This window comes from Lichenostomus cassidix, chromosome 4 (assembly GCF_008360975.1).
Source record: "Lichenostomus cassidix isolate B80296 chromosome 4, HeHo_3.0, whole genome shotgun sequence".
In the NCBI taxonomy this organism is placed as follows: Eukaryota; Metazoa; Chordata; class Aves; order Passeriformes; family Meliphagidae; genus Lichenostomus; species Lichenostomus cassidix.
In genome coordinates this window covers 760,992-777,968 of record NC_139484.1, presented here as the reverse complement: position 1 = coordinate 777,968, position 16,977 = coordinate 760,992, and the positions used below count along the sequence as shown (strand labels likewise).

Genomic DNA, 16,977 nt, shown 5'->3' with positions numbered 1-16,977 from the left:
TAAGGGTGCGGTCAGTTCTGTGTACTTTTTCCTTGGAAAGTGGTGCTGCTGGAACAAAATCCTGCCATGGGCTGCCTGGTTCGCTGAGCTGGTTGTAGGGCTACCTTAGAGTAGATCTGATTAGCCACAAAGTGCTGGAGGGAGTTTGTTGCCTCTCAGGTAGAATGATTTCAGCTGAGGGTCTGTACCATGTGCACACATTAGGACCTGTCCACAATGTGCCTCTCCAGCCTTCACTCTGTTATACTTGCATAAGATACGTTTTCATTTTAAATATAAGATGTGGATGGGTGCATGTTTTAATGATAAGCTTGTCATAGAAATCACATTTCATAACATCTACTGGACTTTGAGTTAAGATTAGCTTTTCAAGTAATTTTGATGCCTTCACAAATGGCAAGATGGCAAGGTTTATATTCTGTATTAAACACTTTACATCAGAGCTGAGTGGGGCAAGTAGTTATGTAACTATTATCTGTGGTTAACAAAGGAGGCCCAAATTAAATATTGTATAAATGAATGTGCAGGATTTATGAATGTTTTTCCAGCTTGCTGAATTTGACATTTGTCAGGCTCAAATGAAAGTGGCATTGATACTAAGCTAGGCCGTTAAAGTAGCAGCAGTTGCTGAGGAATATGTGAACCACCAGGGTTGCTGCTGCTTTCTGGGACTACAAGTGAGCTGAGTTTGTAGCAGGCCAGGGAGAGGAGGATGCCACAGCCAGTCTGCTTGTGGGAAGTGGTGGGGAGAGCTGTCATATAAACAGGCTCATTCCCTTCTCTCATATATCCTTTTCTTGTGGTCTTTATGTGCATCTCTTAATAGGAACTGAAATTGTGAAGAGTTGCAAATGTTTGGGAGACTTCTTGGTCCCTCTACTATGCTTTAAATGCTCCTGTATCCTTATGTCCTTGTGTCACCATCCAGTCCCTTATGTGAAGGTGGGAGTGCTTCCGTGTTTCTGGAAAAGCTACTGTAGTGATATTTTCAGTACAATTTCAATAAATTTCCTCATCAATATAGTATGATTTTCAGAAAATGGTAAAAAAGAAGGGAAATGAAGTACAACAAGACTGATGAACCTTGAATCTAGCCTCTATATCTTCACCTAGCATGGCATTGCATTAATGTTGTACCAGTGATTTGGGGTTGCAGAAATTCATAAAACTTACTAATTTGTAAAATTTTTAGGTTTTTCTGTCAATTTTGAGTTAAAGTGTGAGCTTGACTGATTATCCCCGTGAGAGCATATGACTGGAGTATCTTATGTTACAAAAACTCTATTAACATCACTGACGTTCTGGACTCAGATTGGCCTTTACCATTGTCTCTGACAGTTCAGCTGTTACAAGGTCTAAAGACATGATGGATGGTGGTGCCTGAGGATAAATAAACTGTCTGAAGCTCTTTTTTGAAGCGCTACATAAAATAAACCAAAACCCATAGTTTCATTCATTCCATTAAAAAAAAAAGCTAAAACAAAAATAACCTACAAAATAATGAGGTAGAATCAATATATAGTATAAAGTTTAATAACAGAAAATACCATCAAAAGCTCTTGTGAGAAGCTTGAAATTGGCACAAGGAACATAACAGTTTGGGATTAATTTATCTGGGGTAGTTATTATTATGACATAGTCAGGAAGTACTAGAAAAGATATTTTGAAAGGTGTGTGTGCATGAAAATTATTATTTTAGGTATCCAAATAAAAACAAGACAGTCTGGTAGATTAATATGGCCATTGAAAAGTTTATTTACATTTTCCACAACTAAAAAATTAATATAAGAAATGTCTTAGTGGGAAAAATTCTGCTCTTCTGTTGAAGGCTTTTCTGCTGTGCTACTTCTAGAGTGTGTCTGTGTTCTTCAGATGAGAGCTCAACAGCTGTTGATGTTGACCTAGGCATAAAAACATTGCTTTTTCTCCTAAAAGCAAATTTCCAGTTAAGGCATTTATTAATAAAAAAGAGGGCGAGGGGACATTTATGGTATGCATGTTTCTTATGAGCACACATAGTTCCAGTGGCTTTGTTTTTCAGAGCTGGGATGCCAATATTATTCCTATGGATAAAAGACCATAAAAGAGTCAGTCTTGAAAATTTAGATTTTTGTGTGTGTGTGTAAACTTGTGGATATGATACTTCTACTTAACATTCCTAGCCAGTTGCCTGGATTAAATTCTATCTGGATTTAAGAAAGTGCTCAGTGTGTTTCAATTTATTCACAGCAAAAGTGGTTAAATGGTAGCTGTAATTCTCATCTTTAATATATTGACATGGATAAGATGTTCTGGAAACCTGATTCTCTTAAGGACTTCTTCCTTGTGTGAGAAATTTATCTGAAGAGAAGTTCTGTGGTAAAGAATTAACAAAAACTGATTGTGCATATCCCTGGCAATTGTGAGGAAGATTAGTTGGAATGAGTCCAATTTCATTCTCCTCTTCTCAGAAATTACTGTGCTTATATTGGGACCTTAGAACAGAGTAATTACAGCTACTGGCTTAAGAAAGTTAAAAGTCCCAATTTTGGTTTCACTTTGGTTTATCGATATTAGAAAAATGAAAAAAAAAAAGCTCTCCGGAAGTGCTTCACAGTCTCTGGAAATGACACTCAGTGTCAGATCTTTTAAGTAATCATCTGTACATGGAAATACTTGCTGAGATTTCTCCTTAATGCTTTCATGTTCATTCCTTCTCCTCCTCCTGGCCTCTTCATGAACATCTCTGCTAAGGATCACTGTCCATGGGTCTTGTGTGTTAAGACAGTCTTGCTGTGCACATGCCCAGAATGATGGCAAGCTTGTCTTGTGCAAGAAGATGAGACTCGTGTGGCTGTCAAGCCTTTCTTTTGCTTGGTTCAGGCGATGAGTGCAAGACACCTGCAGGAGGAAGACTATTAGAGATGGGAGCATCTGAATGGAATTATAGATGTGTCCCTTTTTATTTTTAGCAGTTTTTACCTAATGCCAAATATGGCTATCTAGCTTTGCTTTAGTTGGATTGAAGTCTACAGCAATGTTGGAAGGACAAGAATCAACTTAGTGGAAGTTGTTGCTTCCTACAAAGTTATTTGTGTTGAGGGTTTGATTAACAAAATCAACATTTCACAGCTTTATCCACCCTTCTGCCACAACCCTGGAAAGATGAAGGCAGTAGAGTGGCCAGGACTTGTGGCCTGAGAGGACTTAAGGAAACAGGGCTCCAAGTCTAATTGAGCTCCAAGGGCTCAGTGAGTAGAGAGAGAGCTTGTAGCTGCAGGCTTCCCTCAAAACAGAAGTTTGCAAGAAATCCGTAGAGATTCCTGCAACGGGAGAAAATAAGATTTTTTTCCCCTTAAAATTCTGAAAGAGAAGGAAATGGTTTGTATTCCCACTCTGAGAAAAAATCCAGGACCACAGCTGGGCATCATATATTCCTTTGGTCCCCTGTCAACACCGACATGAGATCATTCTTCTCTGGGTCCTGGCTGGTGGGGATTTGGTGGTGTTTGACCAAGAGAACTGGAAATGCATGTGTAGGGATCATGCTGTGTCAACCTTATTATTTTACCAGGCTGTCTGCAAGCTCACAATGTCCTAAAGTGAAGCTGGGGTGGATGTGACAACACAAAATAATTTCATTAATCGTATTACTTTGAAATATTCAGCTGGTGGGTTCTGCTTACACCTTATCAAATGTGATTACAGCATCTCAGTGTGATAAACATGCACCTTCTGTAACACTGAAAAGTCACATTTAGATGCTTTGACATTTAAATTAGTAGTAATAGGATGTATGTAGTGGGTACTGAAGTCAATGTTGTAAGTAGCTTCACAGGGTTTCTATGCAACTGAGTATAAATATTGTACTAATTGTTTAATGTGCTGTTATTTTATTTTACCCTAGGTTGCTGGTTGCCCTTTATGCTGTGTCATTTTGATCAGTTTCCTGGGGAATATCTAATACTTCACTCAATGTTTAGAAATATCTAATACTTCACAGCAGTTACAGTGAGAAGGTGTATCAAGCAATAAATAGCTTTTTGAGGGTGGCTAAATGCCAGAGCAGTGATGAGGCTGCTAAATGAGACAACTGTTTGTAAAAGGGCTTTTTTTTGGGAAATATTTTTCTATTTTGCTCTAAATGGAAAATAAAACAAGTAAGTGGAAGCAGGGGAAATAATGGTTTATTTATTATACATTGAGAACATTTCACTTTGCTGCTCACTAAGTGTCTCTACTTTGTGTATCAACTGCTCGTAAAAGTCTGGAAGGATTTGGCAGCATAGCACAGGAGAGCTCTTACTAAAACCACGAAGGAACAAATGTGTAGCACTGTGTTAGCATCGTGCATGTATCTGTTCTCAGGGGGATACTTTGCATGTGTAGTTGTGTTTTGTGGTCAAATATCCTTGTGTTTACTCACTGAAAGCACTACATAGATGGAAGCAGATTTTGAAACAGGATTTTCCTGCATCTTTTAATGTCTATAAAGAAAAATAAGGTTTTATGTAGCTTTTCTAGGAATTAGTGTTTGTTTGGTTTTTTTGGGAGGGAGTACTATGGCTCAAATTTCCCTTAGTCAATTTTAATGTCGTCTGGAAAGTTTTTGATCTTCTGTTTGAGAACAGTGCTAAAACTATGACTTCTAGAGCTTAGTTTTTTCTTCTCTTTTTTTAGACCTATAATTACAGCTTCAAGTTGGAATATGAAGCCCATACAAAGGTTGTAGTTGGCTCTGTAAAATGTTTCTAGGCTGTTACGTTGCAATAAACATTGACATTTCCAGAACAATGTATAACTTCATCATCTTTAATCCAGTACTTTCAGCTACATTTTTCTTCTAATAATAGTCATGAATGTGTTTTAATTTTATGCTGAAAAATCCTTGGGGAAACTTAATTACTGTTATCTCTAGTTCAGCATTTGACATAGTTGTTTCAGAAACAGTGTGTTGCCTTTTTATGACTGAAGAAGAAGGAAAATGTAGAAGGGCAAGATAAAGGCTATTTTTCCTTAACTTGTTCATGATCATGCAGCAAAATCACTTTGTTGCCAGTGAGATTTTAGAGTATTTTATCAAAAGACCTTCAAATGCAGCATGAACCAACAACCTAAAATGCCCCAAAAAAGCACTATTTAGCCAACGTGTCACAGGTTTAAAACACTTTCTAAAAATTGGGATAGGATTCTTGCAACAGTTCGATTTGTGTTTTGTAGCCAAACTCAAATTCTCACAGGTAAAAATGAATGACTTTATGTAATTTTGTGAGAACTCTGCAGTGATCCATACTGCCCTTTTGCTTGCCCTAAACTTATCTGTGTTGTATGCTTTATGCATATTTCCAAGTGTTTTCAAACACAGTTTTACTGAGAATTTTATTTTTGCTTTCTTTTGTCATGGGAGTACAGTAAACTAGGAGAATGTCTATTGTAGATGGTTATGTAAAATAAAAGCCAATGTAATATCAAGAAATATTTAGGAAATTATTAAAAAAAATTAGAAGGATTGAATGTATTAGCAAATGTATTATGCTGAAGGAATTGATACGAGTTCACTAAACACAATTACCCATTAGTTCCGAAAAGTTCCTGAACAAGTCTAGTAGAAGTTTGGAGGTATTTTAGAGAAGCATGGTTGTGAGCTTGCCTTGTTCTTAAAGAATTCTCTATTTGCCTTTGCTTACTGTTATAAATTCATACGGTGCTGTGTGGATCTTTGCACAGATGCCACAATTACTGTGTAATTTATTTATTTAGGCATTTTTAAATTTTGATTTAATGGCTTCTGTTGTGATGTAAATGTGGCTTTTTCTTTGTTAAAGTACTCTGGTTAGGAAATTAATAGTTTGAATTTTTGTAAGACACTGACACGACTGGAGTGATTGTCGCTGTAGAGCTGCTAGCAGAGAAAGAAGACCTGGATTCTCAGCGTGGCATAAAAAAGAGAGCTTTTATTATTTAATTCCAGTTTATATAGATTTTTCAGAGGTCACTCAGATTGGTCAGTCAGAAACCTCCCCCTAGGCCTGACTGGCCAGGCCTGAACTGTCCAAATATCGAGACACTGTTTTTAATATCATCCAAACTTTATCTTTGTTTATAAAACACAGGAAAAAATTCTCATAGGAAAGACCTGTGCTAGCCACAAGTGATAAGCAATGCTATTTCTCTGGAAGATAGGAAAGATTTCAAAATATTTATGTTCTTGCCTGGTTTCTTTACTGTGCAGCATTTTTGGTGTAACAGGTAGACTACTGGAACAAATTTTGAAGCAAGTTGAGACAATTATCTCGATGATGGTGAAATCTGTATTAATTTCATAAATAGTAGCCAAAGATGGCCTTTGAAATAGCTTTACTATTCTATGAAGGATATGTACTTCAAGGCATATTTTAGAGCTTTTAATTTATCACAAATTTAACAATCAATTTTATGCTTTCTGTTTATAGCCAATATATTGTATTGTAGACTTCAGTATCTTCACTGTATTTGAGGCATATGAAATGAATCAAAATAGTGTTTAGATGTAAATAAAGTAATATTTAGGGCCTGTTGATGCTGTAATCAACAGTTTCTGGATAATTGCATTTGAGTAACCTAACTTTGTAATGGCTCTATTAATTTTGCTTTGAATATAGAACATGATACTTAAATATTTGAGAATCCAGAAGACTGATAATAGTTTCTGTAGGTGGACCCTTTTGTTCTTCATGCTCATGGCTTCAAATAGAGATTGCTTAGCTGGAGTTTTCAGTTTGGGATTGAATTTTATAGTTTCTTTTTAAAATATCCTTTGATTTTTGTAAAATGTAGAAAGAAAAGATTTACAGAGAGAAGGTGGAATGGTCTAAGTAGAGATAAAAGTTCGTTTTAATGTATTTACTCATCATTTAAAAAAGAATTATTAGTTAAAAAATAATTTCTGTTAAATAGGTTAGAAACCCCAGTGCTATGCTTTGATAAATACCCTTGAAAACTTTATTTGAACTGCACATCGAGTAACTAAATGTAGCTTGAATTTAAACATATGATGGTGTCCCCACTCCAACAAGTAGGTACTGTCCTTGCTCACACATACTCGGCTATTGATCTTTTTTTCCTAGCTGCTAAAAATACCTTTCCTGAAACTTCTTTCTGTGGGCTCATTAGTCCTATTTTGTTTTTGTGCGTTTTACTCTGAACACTCTGAACAGTGATAGTGGTGGTATATCTGAGTTGAGAACACAATATAAATCAGTAGCTGGAGGCTGTGGGGTTTATTAGACCAAGTGACACAGCTGAGAAATGACACCTCCTTGATCACAAATGCCTTTGTTAAGGTCTGAAATCAAAACATCTGTATTCAAAGCAAAATAGAAGGTGAAGACAGTTCCTCAGAGTTAAATACAGATCAATTTTACCATCTCAGAAACAGAAGGTAATTCCTGGGACGGGAGGCTGGAGAAGAGTAGACAGTGTGTTCTTGGTAGAGGGAAGAGATGAGAAAGCAGTTTCCTCCTAAGGATCAGAGACAGGCAATTTATAGCTGGTGGAATGTGAGGAGTTGGCTGGGGGGGGGGAAGAGATCATGCTGGGCCCATAATTTTTATTTTATGGCCCACTGGATGTATTTGGTATCTAGCAGGGTTATGAATTTTTGCCGTTATGTCAATTTAGTTCCTCGTAAAGCTGCATCGTCTGTTCCAAAGCTCGTGTTTGAGAAGTGCTGTGTTAGTTTCCCTTGAGGATGGTCTGAGAGCTCAGATATGAAACAACTGTTTTATGAGAAGTGTCCTCCTGCTGATAATCTGGCTGCTTTTGTCCCATATCAATTGTCCGCATGAACGTGCTTTTTTCTTGAATATTTGTTCGTGCTTAGTTACAGTTGTTACAAGTAGTCTAAAACAGGAAAATATGATGTTCTAGTAAAACAAAATGGCTATTCTTTTTTTGGGTGAAGCACTTGTTTTTCTAAAATCTCTATAAAAATTTGCTTGTTAAGAATAAGGTGGGGCAAGCTTAATGTTTGTGATTTCATAATTTCCTTTGATATTTAACTTAAGCATGAGTCTTGCTGCTTACAACATTTTTCTCCTGATTCCCCAGCACCAAAGATCTGTAGTTTCTCATATGGATACTTTGCTAGGTCCTGTTTTGTGGAAGAGTTCCTGAAATGTAATCCTGAATACCAGAAAGCCAGTATCACATTTGAAATAAAATAATGTTGTTAATCAGTAGGGAAGGGAGATGTCTTTCTTTTTAAAACTAAAATTGATGAAGCTTAATAAATCTGTTTCATTTCAAAGAGTATGATGTAAGCTTTCTAAAAAAATGAGAGCCTATAACCTAGATGGTTTTTCTCTGGGTGCCCACACATGAATTGACCACTCTGCCTTTTATGTCCAGTGACTTATTGGTTGCAAGGGAATATGAGAAGAAATTTCTCTGGGAGATTAAAAAACCCATCATCTTTCTTTCTATGGCTCTGAGGTTTTTTGATTCAATTTTCCTCAAACATGATATCCTCTAAACATCTCTTCCTTCATCCTTATATTTTAAGGGCCTAATTCTGCTGCTCTTACAAGGAACACAAAAGTGCAGATTAAAGGCAGAGTGTACCTTGCTCTAATGTATCTTCTTATGCCCCATTGTGTTTGGGAGTGGTCTGGAGGGCTACCATTTCTTTAGCTGCAAAAAAGAAAGGAAAGGAAAAGCAAATGCTGGAGGAGTGGTGAAGTTCACATGAAGAAGCTTAAAAAGAATTAAAGTATTTATCTTCTTTGGTTCTCTGTTTAGAAGTTGGTGTTTATAGATGTTGGGCCTGGTGACAATTTACAGGTCTGCTAGGAATTCTCCTGATCCTCTTACAGACTACAGCTAATCACACAACATTAATCTCTTTGCATGCTGAGTCTTAAGCATCCTCAAAAATACTCTGTTTGCTTCTTCCAAAAGCACTGTGCAGGAGATTAAAGCTCAGGGGGTGTGTGTGGGACAGTCATAGCCTGTTTTTTCAAATGAACATCACTGTGGGCAGTCCAAGGAAGCAGAAGAACAGGAGCTATCTTTACAATACATCCGTTGGATATATTGGCAGTTTATAATTTAAAATATTCAAACCACTTAAATTTTGCAATATTTCTATTCCAATTTGGAATCCTATGGTTGTGGAAAAAGTTGGTAGCATATAATGAACTTTGAGTTGATTTTTCACTTCGGGAATACTTTCAGGGGAAAGCATGAGAAAGGTTAAAAACTGTATTTGTTATCAAGGACTCCATCCTGAGGCTGTCTCTGGAGTTCTGTGGCTCATGAAGCTCAGTCTTGTGCAAAGTACAGTTCTCTGCAGTGGTAATTTGCACAGCATGTTACTTGTTGGAGGCCAATGAGTAGAATGCAGTTTGGTCTTGTTTTTCTCTGCTCTTGAAATGTTTTTAAAATGCCATATTTTGCTGTAATTTGTGTTGTCATTTATGATGTTTGTACTTTAAATATATTCAAATAATTGCACACGCTGTCTGTGCATCATTTAAATCAATGATCTGTATGATGCCTGAAAACATCTTGCAGTTCCAAGAGAACAGGGAGAACAGTTATATAAGCAACTATTTTTGTTCACTTTATATACCTACATTCTTAATTTCCTTTTCAATATAGTTTTTCTCACCTTCTGATGCAAATAATCCTTATCACTACGTTGCTAGACTTCCTCTTACGTGAATGACTAGCTGAATATAAAATAAGGTCTAGGAGCTGTGACAGCCTGGTGCTGTTGCATCTGGATAAGTGGTGAAAAGAAGATAGGCAAGGAGAAGAGAAAATCTGATACTTGATAAATAGTCAAGATGGGGTGTCAACTATGAGTAATCATAGAATGTCCTTATAAGTCTAAATCATTAGCAATTAAGTGGCAGATAAAAGTCAACATCCCTAAATGTGAAGTTCCACATGTGAAGAAAGGTTATAAAAGTTTCCCATCAAAATAATGGGCTTGGCACCAATTCTTGCATTTCTGCCCCAGAATGAGATCTGTAGAGAGATATATTTCTCTTAAAAGGTCAGATGGATGATCAGTTGTGGTCACAAAGTAAATTGAATATTAGGAGATGTTGGGAAGGGAGAGAACAAAGCAGAGAGCTCTGTCTGTAAAGATTCACCATGCAATTAATTCCACCTCATCGTACAGGATATAGAGGAGCTGGGAAAGTTTCAGACAAAGGACTGTCATCAGGACAAAGAATAAAAAGATAAAACTTTTCATCCTGGATAAGAGGTGATGATCCAGATAGTCTCTGATAGTCATCTAAAAAATCATTAACAACTTGAAGAAGAAGATATGGATTAATGGTTTATTGTCTCTTCCAGTGTGACGTTAAATTACACTGGGGGAACTGGATTGCAAACAAAAGAAGGTGGTTTTTCATGGAATGCATAGTGGAAATATTGGAATTGATCGCCATGATGTCCTGCAGATGCTAAATGTAGACATATGCTGGAAAAGGTACCAGCTGCTCTCAAGGGGCATTATTGAGAGTAAGTGAATGGAAAAAGCATCTGAGGAAAAAATTCAGATGTGAAAACAGTAGGGAACTGAAAGAGGACTGCCTGTGGTTGCTCTGCTTTTCCTCTTCCTTGGATACTTCTTTATGTCACTTGTAGGTAGAATAAGGGTTCTTTGGTCTGATACAGCTCTTTGCTTGGAAATGTTGCATGTCAGTTTTATGTCAAGTATGCACATGCTCAGACATACCAGAATTCCCAGGATTACTGCAAATCTGGGGGCACAGCTGTGGTCAGGGCTTCTTAACATTTCTGAAGTAAAAAGGCAACATATTGAGAACTGAACAGAGATGAATGCCACATTTTTATGTAACCACCAAAAGTGTAGAACAAAGTGGGAGAACTTTGTCTAAAAAAATGAATTATCCAAGGTGTGTGTTGTGATGCATCACTGGGTCTTGCCCCAGAATATAACTTTGAAAAACGTAACTAATTAGTATCTGAACTACATATAACTAACTTCTGGTGGGAAGGTCACAAGAGATTTTTTCAAGCCGAAATTATAAGCAGAGTGAATGTGGGGTGTATAATAAAGAGAATGTGTATTTGTGTATTACTAATGCATTTTGAAACTGAAAAGGAAACTGCTTTTGGTTATGTATTCACTTTTATTAAAGGCAATGATCTATTAAAGGTAGTTTTCTGTTCTGCAGAACTTATTCTGTGATGTAAGTCAACATTTTCCAGAGTGAATGCAGATTAGTGGTACTATATTGTCAGCTTGAAGTTGGGATCTGGCAGCATTGTGTGATAGTTTAATCACAGTGGGTAGCTCATGCTTTGTAAAGATGATTTGAGCATCTTTCATGAGCTGACAGTTTGTAAAGGTGGTTGTAATGAACTGCCAGGTCATAGCTTGCCTGAAGTAATTGAAGCACCTCATCAGACGCACAACAAGCACATTTTTCCTTATCACACAGCTTGGGGTGTAGGCTTTGCATTACTTAATAGACACAGGATGGAGATATTATTACAGCAGAAGAATATATAATAATAAAGGAGATTTCAGATTGTTGAATTCTGCTTACTAACATTTAAAGGGGTGTTTTTAATTCTGCAAATTATATGCTTGTGATTCCCATGCAGTCATTTGTTAATACCTCAAAATTAGAAAAATTTTTTTACTCTATTTGATAATGGGCATATTGCTGTACAAATATATTGAAATCAATTTAAACTATTAGCTTTTCTGTTTGTGAATGATATTGCCCTATAATTCCTGTTCCTTTTTTTCTTGTTGAAGCTATAAGAAAGCTGTGCTTTATCTGTGGAGTGATGAACCTCATCTGTGCTAATGCCAGAATAGCAAGTGTAGGTGGTAATGTTTATGGCATAGTCAAAAGTGTGACCCGTGCATGTGCCTGCATTATTGAGCTACTATCAGTCTGATCAGCTCATTTTCCAGTACCAGGCAAAATAACTGAGGTGCAAAATCACATGTAGTTTGGTGTATGTAGCATCCCCAGTCTCTAGGGTTTTGATTTAATTATTTCAAACTTGTGATTATATGCTTTTAAAAGAAATCAAGTGTGCAATTCACACACACACACACCACATGGACCTCGCCCCCAGCTGGCTGTGGAGGCTTTTAATAATGTCTTATCTTACTTTCTGTAGAGTTTGTTCTTTCTACAGTGCTATAGCTTTACTTTTCTACTTACTGTATTAGCACAAAGGAATTACTTGAAATGTCACTTCTAATTTTAACTGTCAGCTTAGTTCTTGACTTGATATACCTACCAGTTGATTCCCTACCCCACCTCCAGGAGCAAATCTCCTATTGTAAAATCAGATCACAATGACACACTTCTTCCCCCCCACAATGGCACTCAAGTCAGAACTACTGGAATGCAAAAATAGCTCAGATGTGATGCTCTCTTTGACAGCTTCAACAGTTTCTCAGTGATTTAATTTTCTAGGTTTGGGGACACTTCAGCAGTTTCACAGAGATATTTAATTCATATTTAGAAATCATTGAATTGTCTCCTCAAATTACTGTTTTAAAACAATTTCCGGATCTGGGGTGGTGTTGGGGTGCCTGTTGGTTTAGTCAGTATTTAGATAAAGGTGTAAGAGTTTAAAGTCTAGTTGCTGTTTGGCATTTGGACTGATCCAGTAAGTTTTTATAAATTATTGAAGAATACCAATGGCAGGAAGAAAAAAACCCTAATATATTACATCTTAACACAATAGTACAGATCTGAATTTGATAACATTTTCCATATATAAAGACCAGATCACTAGAATGAGCCCTTTTAATAGAGTAAAACCTAGAAAAATAAAATAATAGCTAGTCCAGATGAGCTTATGTTGTACACCAAAAGTAAGAGAAATTTGGGATCTCTTCAGGTGCTGAAGAACAAAGCTGATCCTCTATCAGATATGCATAATAGTTTCCTTGATTGCAATTTTGTAATTTAATTTGTAAGTAAATTTCTTGTTAGCTTTTTGTGTGACAGAGCATAGCATAGCTCATATAAATGATGAAAAGTCTACCATAATAGTAATTCTGATGGTTTTTTTCTTCAGGTTTGTGTCAGGATGTGCAAAATGTTTTGCAGCAACATGTGCTTTATTTTCTGGCAGCCTTATGCTCTTTCATCCCTTTTTCTTGTTGCTCTTCTTGTTCCCTCTCACATACAGAAAAAGCAAATACACTCTGCTCAGTGTTCTGGATTGTGTATCTTAAAAAAAGTATTCACGTTCATTTGAAGTTGCAGCATTGCTCCATTCCAGCTTCCACTGGTGCAGCGAAAGGAGCAACTCATCTCTAAAGAGATGCTTGAGCTGCAGCATCTGTGGTCTTAAAATCAGAGATCTTGAAATCATCTTCTTCTCTATTGTGTTTGCAGTTAATGTTGTGTGTCAACTGCACTGTGAGACAGACTACACTGAGACAGATTCTCGTTAATTATTCAAAAGCTATTCTTGCTGCCTGCTCGCCAATTTGTTTGTATTATACACATGTCTTTCATATCCAAATCAAAACACCAAGTCTTTCAGTCTTGGCAACTATAGCAAACTACACAGAAGCTGTGATTCCTCATTCCTGGTCTTGCCTGAAACCTGGCTTGCCTGAAAGCAGTATAACAGAGAGTTGTTTTTCTTTGCATGTTGACACATATCCAGTTATGTGGTTTGGAGGAAATGTTAAGTCTGGGGACTGCTCATATTTCTGTGTTTCACCTGTGGAGCATGAATGTCACCAGAGGAACAATTTTCTGCAGAGATGGAAGGAGGAAAAGGTGTTAAGATTAATTTTACTTTTTTTTTTTGACTGAGAAACTTTTAAGTACTCACAGCTGAGTGTTAAATGGACTCAGACCTTTGCTAACTTCCAGAATAAGCTCCTTCTTTTGGTCATACCTCCTCTGAAAGATTGCCAGCTCTGGAAGGAATGAGGCTGCACTATCCACTCTTCAAGGGAGGGTTATCTGGGTGACTCAGCTGGGGCTTTGAAACCTAAAGAATTAAAATATTTATCAGGGTCTTGCAGTGGAGAACTCTCCCTAATTAGTCTGCTTGTTTTGTTGGACTGTTACTATCTGTTTTCCCAAACTGACTTTAGCCATTGCTCATAAGGACTTGTATTTCACTTTCCTGGTAGAACCTCAAAACATGTCCCACTCAATAGCACTTGAGGGTTGCTGCTGGGTTACAATGTATTGCCACTGAGTTACTGCATTCTATAAATAAAAAAAGTTCTTAACATAGCACTTGTGTTTCTACCAAAACTCACTGTCATTTCACTATTTTTTCCTTTTCTCTTTTTTAAAAAAAAAAATCAGAGTATTTTTCTGTCTACATGACAATATGTGCTTTTTATTTAGCCCAGCCTGAATAATATTTCAAAGAAATCGATTTATAAGTGGTTTCTAGATATTTTCTTAGTCTACTACAGCTTCTCTCTTAAATTCTGGCATATTTCAACACAATATGCTATTTCGTTTTATTTTAACCTTCTGTTTTATTTTAACCTTCTGTTTTATTTTAACCTTCTGTTGTCTTTGGGTGTTGATTTGTGTTTTGATAACTTGGTTTGCAGTGTTCATTTAGTAAGTGGTAAAAGGTTAGAGAGAATAAATATAGGCTTTTCCAGGAAATCCTTGTTAGACTTTCTGAAATGTTATGTGTTTTGTTACTAGTCAGTTTTTCAGTCTTACTTTATTAAATTTCCGCAGTATTTGTTATGAAAGAGCTTTTTACTAGGTCAGTTAAAGGTCCTTTTGTGAGAAAAGCAGGATCAAGTCATCCATTTGAAGACGAACATGAAACCCTTGGCGAAAAGTTTGAGTCTGGTTCTGGCAGGCCAAATAACACAGCACAGATGCAGAGTTAAGGAGCAGACAAGAAAACTTTAAATTAGGCCGTTGTTAAAAATATGAAATGCTTTATGAAGTCATTCATTAAGTGTCAGACATGTGAAACTAAAGTTTGCGCTTTTGGTAAAATATGGCGCAATATGAAAAATATTTCAATTTTTGGCATAATATGAAAAATATTTCATCTTTAGGATCACTTGGAATAAAGTAGGAGTAGTGTTAAAACAAGGAAGAAGTGTTAAAAAAAGGATTTACATTAATGCCTGCAGAATCACACTGAAGTAGAGAATAAGCTCTGTGATATTCATGTTGGGATCCTGGAATGACAGAAGTGTATGGATGCATGCTCTAAGGGTTATTTGTTACCAGATTTTAGGGATAAAAAGTGGATAATAAGAGTTTTAAGGGAAAAAAGATTAATTCTGAGGGAGTGATTGATGGCTTCACTCTTCTGAAATAAGTCACACTTACTAAAACTAGAAGAGTCTGCATCTTGTCTGCAAGGCACTCACAAAAAGTGATAGTGGTAATTTGTATCCTATTGCATTCAGCAATAGGTCCATATCACTTAATGTCACTTGAATTGCATAGCCAGAGACCATATTCAAAGTTTCGAGTGCTGATAAAGAAACCCCTTTCAAATAAAAATTTAATAGAAATGCCTTCTGTAAAATTATACATTATTTTGTTCAGTTGAAAATATCCTACTCTTGAACAGAATCTGATGTTTGATTCGGCCTTGTTAGAAAATATGAGAAAATATGAAAGTTTGAATGAGCTGGGCTTGCCTGACTTGCTTAGGAATGAAGTGTCATCTAAACTTTAGAATACTTGAAATATGAAAAAAGCCCTTCTAAATTCCTTTTAAAGTTTCCTGCATTGTCTTTTCTTATAGTTTATTCCTTTTGTAACGCATTAAGCAAAAGTAGAATGGCACAGATCAGTAATTAAAGAATGCCTGTATCCATCTGCCTAGTGACTTCCATGCTTTGTTGTCTTTGTATCTCCATGCCACATCAGCTGTGAACAGCCAAACAGAAAGACTTCCCAGTCAGGATCCAAATCCTAATGTTTTGCCATCTTTGTTTCACAGAGTTCTGATGCTGCTGAAGGGGTAATCCTGGAGCGCTGCTGGGTTGTGGAGTTCAGGAGTAAAACAGATGCTTCAATAGTTCTCAGTAAGTAAGACATATCTCAACGTGTTCAGTGTGATCATCTATTTCTGCCAACAAAATTTACAATAAAAAATCCCCAGCCACCCAGGCATTGAAACTTTGCTACAAATTTAACTAAAATATATCCTGCTGTCTGTTCAATGCATACATTTAAATACTGGTGGTCTCTGAATTTATGCCTAAAATGAAAACCCTAAAATCAAGTGAAATCATGTCATCTTCTTCCTCTAACAATAAATAGAAGTTTGAGGCTCTGTTTTGTCAGGTATTTTGTACAATATGGGGTTTGTGTTGATGCATAGTCAATGCATCTTATTCTTCAATAACTAATCATTACTAAACTCTCTATTAAATGACAAGTTTCCTGTTTTTCTCACCTCCTATCAATTCTTCATTAATAAAATTATTAAAAACAGCAGAAAAAATAGCTATCGCATATAAATGAGAATCCTTGTTTTAGGGGAAAGACTTTATTTGGAAAAAGTGTTGACAGTTTTCTCTGCAGGAACCTCTCAAACAGCCATTGTGTTAGAAATTTTTTATGACATGGGTTCTTTCTGATACTACTGCAGAGTTTTGAAGTCCTTAGAACAGTTTGCCATTTTCTGTTAGCTGTGATGGTCTAAGAGCAGAGGTAGAAATGTTAGGCTGCATTTGTGGCCTTGATGGATACCTTTACATTCTGTAGAAGTTCTTATCATCTTTTTTTATGCACCAAAATCTCCAGCCCACTTCTAAGAAAATGTTGCATTAATTATGCTGACTTTTGTTCTCACCTGCTGAAGTGATTTTTAGTGGTTGGTCATGTTTGAGAAGGCAGTGACCTAAAATATATTCATTGTGGATTTTATCCTTATCCAAGTAGCATTCTGGGGAATAGCTCAAATCCTTCATCTTTTGTAGGGAACAAAATCATATTTTGTGCCTGGTGTTGAGGCACTGCATCAAAAAGGATTTCT

General features: G+C 36.5%; 1 protein-coding gene across 7 annotated transcripts in view; it reads left to right on the top strand.

Moving 5' to 3' along the window:
- The window catches only part of INPP4B (inositol polyphosphate-4-phosphatase type II B), a 317,054-nt gene that overhangs the window by 89,875 nt on the left and 210,202 nt on the right, over nt 1-16,977 (top strand). For all 7 annotated transcript variants that reach the window (XM_085057498.1, XM_085057499.1, XM_085057495.1 and 4 more), the window contains one exon: nt 15,937-16,021. In XM_085057498.1, coding sequence (XP_084913624.1) covers nt 15,937-16,021 — 85 coding nt within the window. The remainder of the gene's footprint in view (nt 1-15,936; nt 16,022-16,977) is intronic.